This window comes from Marmota flaviventris, chromosome 17, assembly GCF_047511675.1.
Source record: "Marmota flaviventris isolate mMarFla1 chromosome 17, mMarFla1.hap1, whole genome shotgun sequence".
NCBI lineage: Eukaryota > Metazoa > Chordata > Mammalia > Rodentia > Sciuridae > Marmota > Marmota flaviventris.
The window spans coordinates 41,759,207-41,771,265 of NC_092514.1; the positions used below are offsets into that span (position 1 = coordinate 41,759,207).

A 12,059-nucleotide genomic window follows, 5' to 3' on the forward strand; every position below is an offset into this window, starting at 1 on the left:
GCATGAACATGAATATCTATCTCCCTTCACTCATCAAAAGACATGTTAAAAATCCAGATCAGCTCAACCAGGGTTACAACTTATGTGTTTTTTCCCTTCCAAAAAATTAAAAGTAAAATTTAGAAAACATGTTTAAGATATTAATTGTCAACTAATCATGGCAGTGAACGTGATCCTATTAAAATGTTAATGTGGGAAATGTTCTTTTATGGCCAGATTTGCTCTCCTGACATAAACTAGAAAACTGTACAAAATATATAACCACTATTTCTAGAAATTAAAGAATAAACAGTGCAGGACTATAATTCCTCATAAAGCGAGAGTTTCTACTACCCTGGCTTTTGATCTGTAGTCACTTTCTAGACTTTAACAAGGGATGAAAAACCAAATAGATTTCATATAGTTCAGTTGAGAATATTCAGGGAGTTTGAGATAGCTGGCACTTGAAGGGTTTAAGTACTAGTGAGGAAAGAGTTATGTAAAGAAACAGCACAGAAAATCTTCACAGGTGTCTTGCTGAATTTTGGCAGAACACTATCCTGTATATTCACAGAGTGAAACTCATTGAGGCTGGGCTAGAACAAATCCTGAGAAATTGTAAGCTGAAAAATTCTCAGAGCTCATAGAGGGCTAGGAGACACCACATAATGTTATAATGTCTAGCACTGAAAGAAAACAGAAAAGAAGTAGAAAAATGTGACCCAAATTCAGGATAAAAATTAGTCAATAGAAAAAAATATAAGAAATAACAGATGGTGAAATTAACAGACAAGACAGGGCTTCAAAATATCTATTAGAAATATCTCAAGAATTAAAAAAAACATGGATATACTGAAGAAAAAAGACACTAAAGATGAAAAAACATTTAAAAATTTTAAAATATTCACTAGAGAACTTACTAGCAGATTAGAAACTAGAGAGGAGAGATCAGTGAACTTGAACACTGGTCAATAGAAACTATTCAAATAGAAGCGTAAAGAGAAAAAGGCTAAAAAAATTGTTAGAACTTTAGTGACTAATAAGTCAATATCAAACACGTGTGCAACTGGGGTCTCAGAAAATACATGAAATAATAATAGTGAAAAATCTTCTAAGTTTGATAAAACATGATGAGCATGTCTGTAATCTCAGTGACTCAGAAGCTGAGGCAGGAGTATTGCAAGTTCAAGGCCAGCCTGGGCAATGAAGCAAGACCCTGTCTCAAAATAAAAAAAAGGATTGGGGATATAGCTCAGTAATAGAGTACTCCTGCATTCAATGCCCAGTATCAAACAAGAAATCAATTTGGTAAAAAAAGATCCCCCAGATCCAAGTACACCAATCAAATTGCTGAAAAAGAGAAAATACTGGGGCTAGGGATGTACCTCAGTGGAGAGTACTTGCCTAGCACACACTGGCCCTGGGCTTGCTTGCCAGCAAAGCAGAAAGAGAAGGAGGGAGGGGCAGTGAGAAATCTTAAAGGCACCAAGATAGGAGGAAAATATATTACATAACAAAAACTGGAGAATTAATTTCTCTTTAAAAATAAGGGAATCAGGGCTGGGGGTGTGGCTCAGTGGCAGAGTGCTTGCCTCACACATGTGAGGCACTGGGTTCGATCCTCAGCATCACATAAATAAATAAACAAAATAAAGATATTGTGTCCATGTATAACCACCCCCCCAAAAAAAAAAGTTGAAAAAAGGAGGAGGAATCAGGGGCTGGGGTTGTGGCTCAGTGACAGAGTACTTGCCTAGCATGTGTGATAAACTGGATTTGATCCTCAGCACCACATAAAAAATATAGATAATAAAAAAATAAAGTTATTGTGTCCATCTACAACTAAAATCTATTCTTTTTAAAAGATTGATGTGATTTTTTTTTATACCTTTATTTTATTTATTTATTTTTATGTGGTGCTGTGGATCAAACCCCAGCGCCTCACACATGCTAGGTGAGCGCTCTACCAGTGAGCCCTAAAAAATATTTTTTAAAAATAGAAGGAACTGGGCTGGGGTTGTGGCTCAGCGGTAGAGCGTTCGCCTTGCACGTGTGGAACCCTGGGTTCGATCTTCAGCACCACATAAAAATAAATAAGTGAAATAAAGGTACTGTGTCCAACTACAACTAAAAAATAAATTAAAATAAAAGAAGGAACTAAGATAAAAGGCAATAAAACAGGAAAGAATTTTGCTTTCCAAGGACAAACAAATGGTGTTAAAAGTGACAGTTCAACCTAGAACTAGTGGGCAATTTAGTCACAATGTAGACATTTCAAAGATTAGCAACAGTCTTCAGAGGCAGAAGAGAGGACTCAGAGCTGGATACAAGTCTGTGTGCTTGACTAGGTCTGTTCATGCACGATAGTAGAGGATGGGATACACACATTTAAAATTGTGAAAAGCTGATTAAAATTAATTATATTTAGAGTTTTGGTCTGTCTCTTCCAAGTGTCTTAAATAACGGCAAAATGAACAGGAATAGGTTATTACAAGAAAAATCCAAAATACCATGGATCAGGGAGAAGACAAGAAAGAACGTAATAAACTGAACTAACCTATTTCAAACTTTGTCTATCTCTAATACAAAGGATTTTTAAAAAAAGATTTTTTAAAAGATGGGCACAATATCTTTATTTATTTTATTTATTTTTATGTGGTACTGAGGATCGAACCCAATGCCTTACATTGTGAGGCAAGTGCTCTACCACTGAGCTATAACCCAGCCCCTCTAATACAAAGGATTTTAAAGATTAACTTATCAAGAATCCTGTTGATACTTAGCAAAATTTTTTAAAATGAAATTTAATCTTAGTATTTAAATGCCAAGTAATTATAGAAAAATGTAAACATCCTGATTTAAAAAATTAAATCCACTAAACCATAAAAACTTGAATTCTGAACTTAAATTGTAAATCAGTTTTTTTCTTTTCTTTTTTTTTTTAAAGCGAGTGAGAGAATTTTTAATATTTATTTTTTAGTTTTCGGCGGACACAACATCTTTGCTGTATGTGGTGCTGAGGATTGAACCTGGGCCGCACGCATGCCAGGCGAGCGTGCTACCGCTTGAGCCACATCCCCAGCCCATAAATCAGTTTCTTAAACAAAGGTTAACTGGGCTTGGTGGCTCATGTTGTAAACATAGTAACTGGAAAGCCTGAGATTGGAGGATTCCAAGTTTGAGGACAGCCTCAACAATTTAGCAAGGTCCTAAGCAACTTAGTGAGAAACTATCTCAAAATTTAAAAAATAAAATAAAAGTGTTGGGGATGTAGCTCAGTGGTAAACAGCCCCTGGGCTCAGTTCCTGGTACAGCAATAATAAATTAAATAAATAGATAGATAGATAGATAGATAGATAGATAGATAAAATGAAAAGACAAGGGAACTGAAAACTATTTGAATCAAGTTCAGTGCCTATTATTACCAGAATTTATCATTCACAACTTCTGATAACTATAAAATAAAAATTGGAGAAAGTAATTAGTGTGTAATTAGTAATAAGATTATAAGTCATGCAAAGGAATAGATACAAATATCACTTGACTCCCAAAGTTCTCTACTCAGTGAACATATATTTGTTTATACTTGGTACTGGGAGAAGGGAATAATAATGATGATGATGATGATGATGATAATAATAATAATAATAATAATAATAATATAGACTCTGCCTGAAAGGATCCTATGATTTAGGAGAGATGATATATGAATGGACAGAATGCTACAAATCCTTTTACTACAGGAAGAAGGTGATAAGTCATTGAAGGGTATAAGTAAGTAGGAAAATTCAGAGAAAGGAGAGATGATATCTGATAGGAAGGCAAGAAAAGTTTTCATGAAAAAGAAATGTTGGCAGAAGGGGGGTATATCAGTAAAGTCTTCCAGGATGACTGGAATTTAATAGGTAGAAGCTAAGGGAAAGGAATTCCAGTGCTAGGAAGAAGCAAAAGCAGACTGTAATCAGGCTTTTGAAACTACCAGAAAGAACAACAGAAATTAAAAATTAGGATTCTGTAGTGAACTGAACAGTCTCACCAAAATTCACGACCACTACAATTCCAGAATGTGACCTTACTTAGAAATAGGAACTTTGCATATGGAATAAGTTAAGGAACTTAAAGTGAAATCCTGCATTTAGGTACCACTCTAAATCCAATGATTAGAGGAAAGGACAGAGAAACACCCCAAGGTGGCCATGTGAAAGAGAGAATGAAGGGATGCTGCCACAAGCCAAGGAATGCTTATAGTCACCAAAAACTGGAAAGGGCACAGCTGGATTCTTCTTTTGAAGGGAACACAGTCCAGTTAATACCTTGACTTTCACCTATAGATTGTGAGAGAATAAATGTCTCCTGTTTTAGTTTATGAATTGTGGTAATTTGTTGTAGCATCACAAGTAACCAAACGTAGCTTAAAGATAATAATATGTCAAGGGCTGATTACTATGCTTCAGTATTTCATTTTATTATATAATGGGTGGGGGAGAGCACTGAAAAAAAATTTTTTTTTCAAAAGCATATTCTAATATTACCAGGAAATTACAGTAAGAGATAAACAGAAAACAATGAAACGCCATTACTTACAATGTGTGACTCCAGCCAGAGTTTGGTAGAAAGTGGGAGTATCACTATCATCAGTGAGGGTAACATATACACCTCCAGACAGTAGCCAACGAGAGAAGGTAAAAGCATCTTTGTTTAGAAGAAGCCAATTTCTAAACTTTTCATAGTTTACCTTTTCACCCTAAAATTAAAACAATAAAAATAAATTCAGTCAAATTTTAGGGTATCTTACTTAAAACCTACACAGCCTAAACTTTGCAATTAGTTGACACTGTATCTACAAAGGAAGAATTACATAAATAATGCTACAAGGTGCCTACTCTTGGAAATCAAACTATTTTTAAAAATAACTGTACTTTGGGCTGGGGTTGTGGCTCAGTGGTAGAGTGCTTGCCTAGCATGTGTGAGGCCATTCTTTTCTTCTTCTTCTTTTTTTAAATAGCTGTGGATAGACAGAATGCCTTTATTTTATTTGTTAATTTTTATATGGTGCTGAAGATCGAACCCATGCCTCACGCATGCTAGGCAAGTGTTTTGCCTCTGAGCTACAGCCCCAGCATAAAAATCTATGTGCTAAGTGCAAATTATTTCATCAATTCATTGATGTAGTCATTGTCAATAATAAGCCACATTTTATTTGCTAAGGTATATCCTGAAATCAGTAGGCTATATTTCTTTCAATGTTTAATAAATGCAATTTTCCACTTGCCTTATCCCCCCTCTTTAGCACTTTGAAATTTGTCTTAATTAGCATATTTTAATTAAATCTGTATGGAATTTAAACTCTTTTAAGTTTCATTTGCAAATTAAAAAACAACTATCCAGGAATTCTCCTGGAGTAGACAACCAGGATCCCAGAAGGCAAGTATTCACAAGCCAACCTGAGTACAAAAAGAAGCAAGCTGATTTCCATTTCTTAGCTTCCTTTCCAAATATTTGTATTCCTGAATCTCTAGAGGAAAAAACAATGCAAACAGGCTGAAAAGGAGCATCATATAGGTGCCAAGTCAATCCCTTAGCTTGAACAAGAGCTCCTAAGTTTAGTGAAGGCTTGATATTTCTAAGAGAAAAAGGAAAAAACTCACAAGGAAATACAAAGAGAAAGACATTTAGGAGCCTAGCAGGTCTAATCCTAATACAAATATTAAAGGATAGAAATAAATAATAACCTAAAAATGAATTATGATAGAAACACTGTTCAGTAGCATCCTAAGTAAATACAGCAATATGTTTAGACTATTAGTTTCAGGACATTTAATGTCAGTGCAATACAGTCAATCAAGTTAACACTGACAGTTCTGATTTTCTGAAGGGAAAACTACAGCATTCAGAGTTGCTGCAGGGACACAAGAGGACACTGCCAACATGTTGAGAGATCCATATTTTTAATTACTCCACAGCTGTCTGGAAAGAAGCTTAGCAGTATAAATTTTAAAAGCTGATGCATATTTTTATAGCTAAAATTCTGACACTGCATAAGTCTTAAATAAACTAGCATTCTTCAATTATAAGTAGCAGTTTTTTTCTTAATGGTTATGATATTGTGAAATATATATTTGGTCTTCTCCGTTTTTCTTCTGCCATTTACCAGAAATGACAATGAAACCAACAGACTCCTAAAATTTCAAAAAATGATATCAGATATAAATTTCCACTTTAAAAATCAACAACCAAGGGACTGGAGTTGTGGCTCAGTGGTAGAGAGCACTTGCCTAGCATGTGTGAGGCATTGTGTTCGATCCTCAGCTCCACACAAAAATAAATAAAGGTATTATGTTCACCTACAACTAAAAAAAAAAAAAAATCAACACCCCCCCAAAAAAAATCAGTAAAAAATAAACAATACAACTCTAAAAGGAATTTCCTTTATAACTTCATCTGTCAAGGCCAATAATAAAGCATAAAACAAAGCTGAGACTCCTGACACTTAATTTAGAGGCTAGGTCCTTCTTTTAGCAATAGTGCTTCTCTTCATAGATTTTTTGTTTTGTTTTGTTTTTTAACTTAAAGAATAAAAAAACAACACAACAGGGGCTGAGGTTGTTGCTCAGTGGTAGAGTGCTCGCCTACCATGCGCAGGACCCTGGGTTCAATCCTCAGCACCACATTAAAAAATATATATATATATATATATTTTTGTAGAAGGTACAAATAAATTTATTCTAATATAAACTGGATATGAAAAATATGCTATTTTGGACATCAAGAGTCTGGATGCAATCATCAGACAAACTATTAAGAAACTAGACCAGGTAAATATATCAAAAAATTGAATCAGATAACATTATCAGTGTTGGGTTGTTTTCTGTGGCCCTGGGGGTTAAACCTAGGACTACACACATGCTAGGCAAGTGCTTTACCATTGAGCTACACCCCACTTCTTCAGTGTTAGTTTTAACTAAACATAGGTTATGTAATAATTCCAATAATTACATATATGAGCCTTCCAAAACCTTGCATTTCTTTAATCTCTTTTAAAAAATCTTGTCATTAAAAATAACACCAACCCAGTCTTAAAAAAAAAATTATATGGGGCCACTGTTTTGGAATAAACTCTTATGCTAGACCCCAAAAGAACAGATGAAAAATCAAAATGGAGCCATTCATACTAAAGTGCCAAGAAACCAAACCAAATCTGACCTTTGAAAAGAATCAGCATAAAGCCATTCACAGTGACTCTGGATGTTAAGAGAGGAGGATTGCAAATTTGAGGCCAGTCTCAGCAATTTAATGAGGCCTTGAACAACTTAGCAAAACGCTGTCTCAAAATAAAAAATAAAAGGTCTGGGGATATAGCTCAGTGGTGAAGCACTCCTGGGTTCAATCCCCAGTATCACTCCCCCCAAAAAAAACCAGGATAGAAAAATAATCAAACGTCCACAACAGCTTCAACTGAATTACAATTAAGTTCCCTCAGCTTTATTCCTCACAAAAAGATAACCTGAAGTACACTGATGTTAACCAATTAGTTTTCTATCGTTCCTTTGCCCTATTCTCACCTTACAAAGGAAGTGATTTTGACCAATCTGCCTTTTCCAGCCCCTTTTCTGTCTATAAAACCCATCAGAACACTTGTTCTATTTTATTTATAATAATAAAGGGTTGTCCAATTCTAGAAATGCAATTAAAGCTAATTAAGTCTTAACAGGCTTTTTTCTTTTCTTCGTGTGTGTGTGTGTGTGTGTGTGTGTGTGAGAGAGAGAGAGAGAGATGGATGGATGTTGGATAACCAACACAGCAATCATTCTACCACTGAATATACCCATGACCCTCCACCTTATGATCTTTTATTACAACAAGAGTTCTCCCTCCTACAATTGCACTTTTACTTGAATCAAAGTGTGGAATATGATATGTCAAGAAATTTGTAATGTTTTGAACAACCAACAATAAAAAATTAAAAAAATAAATAAATAAAACATTTCATGCTCTCCAACATAATTTCCTCTTATGAGCACATTTCTTCTTCTATCTTGACTCCAGTGATTTTTTTCAATTGCATAGGACCTAACACCAATTACCTACCTGCATTTTGACAAATCTAATAACAACTTCTCAACAGTCAAAAGTCAACTCATTTGACATTTCAATATGTTTAACACAGTTAAGTTCTCTCTCTCTTTTTTTTTTAAGTACTGGTGATTGAACCCAGGGGCACTTTATCATTAAGCTATATCCCCAGCCCTTTTTATTTTTTATTTTGAAACTGGATCTCACTACATTGCCCACGCTAGCCTTAAATTTGCAATCCTTCTGCCTCAGCCTCCCTAGTAGCTAGAGTAACTTGGCTTTCAGGATACTACAGGCCATTTTCTTAGGGTCCTGTTTTGATTCCTCTTTATCTTATGAATTTCTAAGCACTGGAGTTTAGGAGTCATTCTTCTGATCTGTTTTGGGTAATCTAGATATCCTAGATGAGCTCATCCTCACCTGTAAGCCAATAAATTCTTCCTGTAAACAACAAATTTTTACTTGTAAAAGCACAGTTGACAACTCCATACCAGTGTCTTATGGGATTCTCGAGTTTACTTAAATCCCTCTTGATATCCAAGCCTCCTTTTCCAATAGTCTTAGTCATCTCAGTTAACAGCATCTCCAATTTTTCGCTATATTAGGCTTCCTCTACTTTCTGTCTGAACCCATAATCAAAACAAGAGAAGATGTGTCAAATCTACCTTCAAAATGCAGAATCTAAAAACTTCTAATCATCCTGCTGCTATTCCACTACTCTAAATGATTAGGTGATATCTCCTCTATTACTGAACTATATGGATAAGCTGAAATTGAACTGTTCAGACTACCTTCCACATAAGATACAAAGTGATGGTGTTGTTTTTTTTTTTTTTTTTTTTTTTAATCCTTATACTACATTATACCTCTGCTCGTAACACAGGGTTTCTATCTCACTAAATTTTTTTTCTATCTGACTCAGGGTAAAATTCAAAGAACTCACATTATAATCTACCCTCCACTCCTCAATGATCTTTTTTCCTACTATTCCCTTTCTAAATCTATCCCAAATAAATTGGTCTTGTTGCCAGGTACAGTGGTACATGCCTATAATCCTAGCAGCACAGGAGACTGAGGCAGTAGTTCAAAGCTAGCCTCAGCAACTCAGGGAGGCCCTAAAGCAACTCATCAAGACCCTGTCTCTAAATAAAATATTAAAAAGGGCTGGGGATGTGGTTCAGTGATTAAGTGCCTCTGGGTTCAATCCCCAGCATCTATCTATCAATTAATAAATCAATCAATTGATCTTGTTATTGTTTCTTGAATGTGCAAAAGCATACTTGAACCTCAGGGCCTTTGTGCATTCTCTTCATGGAAGGTATTCCCCCATGTATCATCATGATTTTATTTTTAATTTCCTATAAATTATTTGCTTGGATTTTATTTTTTCTGACAGACTTTCCTAACCATCCTATATAAAATGGCAACACTCAGTTGCTGTTTCCAAATCACCATCTATTCCATTCATTCTACTTTATTTTTCCCTATAGGACTAATCATCACTTAAAACATGGGCCTGCTATAAGGCCTAATTTTAGGGAACTGGGTGACCAAACACATTGAGTTTTCATTTACAAAATGGGAGTATATGCATAAACTGTATTTAAATGAAAAACTATATATTCTTCCTGAAAAAACAGCAGAAGAATAATGTATTTGGCAATTTATGTAAAATCAAATTAGATTTGAAAAGACTAAATTACTTTTTTTCTGGCTAGGGTAGCAAATTTTTATTATGGGAAACAGATAAGACAAAGAAACCATAGCCCAGTTTATCCTGAAGTACTGAAATACTATGACAGCAACTTCCAGTCAATCTGGTAGAACCAAAAATGTAGGAGGCCTATGTGTTATACACCTAACACAGAGAAATGCTGGATAAAATGTAACACCATAATAACCACCAAAAACTCATAGCTGAGTTCAAAAGTAAACAAGGGAAATCACCAGGTGCTATCAACATAGAAGAAACTCAAACCAGATGCTAAGTAGTTTAAAATAGATAGTCCAAACAGATACTAGAACTAGGTATATGCATATGGCTGCTGTATGCCATAAAGCTGAATTCCCTGAAAAAGAGCAAGACCAATTAAGTACTGTCATATTAGAGAAATGAAAGTAAGTCAAACAGTCACCCATAAGAAAGAAGGTAGTCATTAGTAATCCATGAAAGGATTAGAAATTTCTAAAAGGGTTTCTACATTATCACCTCTAGGGACTTTTCACATAATAGCAGACCTCAGAAAAGAAAAATAAAATAATTTTTTTTGGTGGGGGGTGGTAAGGTTGCACATTCTCTACTGTTTGTTTTCACTCTTCAGTTTTCCTTTTATTGAGGGATAGGGACATTGAACCCAGGGCCTTGGACATGTTATGTTAGGCAAATGCTCTACCACTGAGTTATATATGTATTCCACTCCTTTCATTAATTTTTTATTCTGAGACAGGGTCTTGCTAAATTGCCAAGGCTGACCTAGAAGTAGTGATCCTGCCTCAGTCTCCTGAGCCCTGGGATTACAGGCATGCACCATTATGCCTGGCTTCTCTATTCTTCGGTTCTCTACTATTAGAGATACAATGAAAATTATTTTTGAAAACAAAGATGACAAATTTCAATCCAAATATTTCATTATGCAAATCCATTAAGTAAAATAGAATGGTTTGATATCACAGAATGGCTCAAGGCCAATGAATGATATATCTGTATATCCATGATGAAAAGCAGTAGCCCACAACATAAGCACTATTGCAGGGTTCTGCAGAATTCTGTGTGTATGTGGGTGTCAGTTAAATAATATGGGAGTGCTTTTCATTATAATGTAAATATAAACAGTAGAATTGAGAATTTTCAGATTCACAAATGTAGCATGTGTGTAAATATATATTATATATCAATCCCATATATGCATATCTCAAATATAATGAGATTCGAGGACCTTTGAGCACAGCAGTTGAGGCATAAAAGGCATAAACAGTTGAGGCAATTATTTTTAAAATACTAAGTGGTTGTTTTGGGGGGGGGAATGGGAGGATTAAATAAACTTTAGATAGGACAAAGGGGAAAAGGGAGGGAGGGAAAGGGAGGGGAACAGGGGTAGGAAAGAAGGTAGAATCCGATGGTCATCATTACCTTAAGTACATGTATGAAAACACAAAGGATGTGACTCTACTCTGTGTACAACCAGAGATATGAAAAATTGTGCTCTATATGTGTAATATGAGTTGTAATGCATCCTGATGTCATATATAACAAATTAATATTAAAAACAAAAGCCAAGAATTTGCAGGTAAATGGATGGAACTGGAGACTCATGCTAAGTGAAATAAGCCAATCCCAATAAACCAAAGGCCTAATGTCCTATTATGCAGATGCGGACTCACAATAGATTACGGGGAAGAAGTGGAGGTTTACTAGATTGGACAAGAGGGAGTGTGTGGGGGGAGGAGGAGGGAATGGGAAAGACAGCAGAATGAATCAGACATAACTTTCTTATGTTCATATATGAATACATAACCAGTGTAACTCCACATCATGTACAACCATAAAAATGGGAAGTTATACTCCATATATGTATAATATGCCACATACATTCTACTGTCATGTACAACTAAAAAGAACAAATAAAAAATGTTTTAAAAACACCAAGAATATTCTAAACATAAACATGTATTCATCATGAATAGAGATATTACACAACTAAGAGTTAACAATTCGACACCAAGAAGGGATGAAATGTACATCTTTAAATATACCTCTGAGAAACACTTCCTGAGTGTTTCTGGAACTTTACCATCAACCGCATGGAGCATTCTTTCCATTTCTTCCCGTACAACATAGCTCCCAGATTCACTTGAAAAGAGACTAAAAATATCTAGGAGAAAAAAAGATAAAATAAGTTATCTTAAATAGAACAAATATACCCAAGTAGAAGTAGGGAGAGAAGAGAAATAACTGAGTGATTATTAGAGCTGAGACTTTCTAAATACAAATTAACTTATTCCCCCAA

The 12,059-nt window shown here is 35.0% G+C and overlaps 1 protein-coding gene across 3 annotated transcripts in view; it reads right to left on the reverse strand.

Moving 5' to 3' along the window:
* Positions 1–12,059, reverse strand: part of Usp32 (ubiquitin specific peptidase 32) — a 167,360-nt gene that overhangs the window by 77,800 nt on the left and 77,501 nt on the right. For all 3 annotated transcript variants that reach the window (XM_071603755.1, XM_027950240.2, XM_071603754.1), the window contains exons 4-5: positions 11,806–11,924; positions 4,564–4,723 (exon numbers count right to left, since the gene is read on the reverse strand). In XM_071603755.1, the coding sequence (XP_071459856.1) occupies positions 4,564–4,723; positions 11,806–11,924 (279 nt within the window). The remainder of the gene's footprint in view (positions 1–4,563; positions 4,724–11,805; positions 11,925–12,059) is intronic.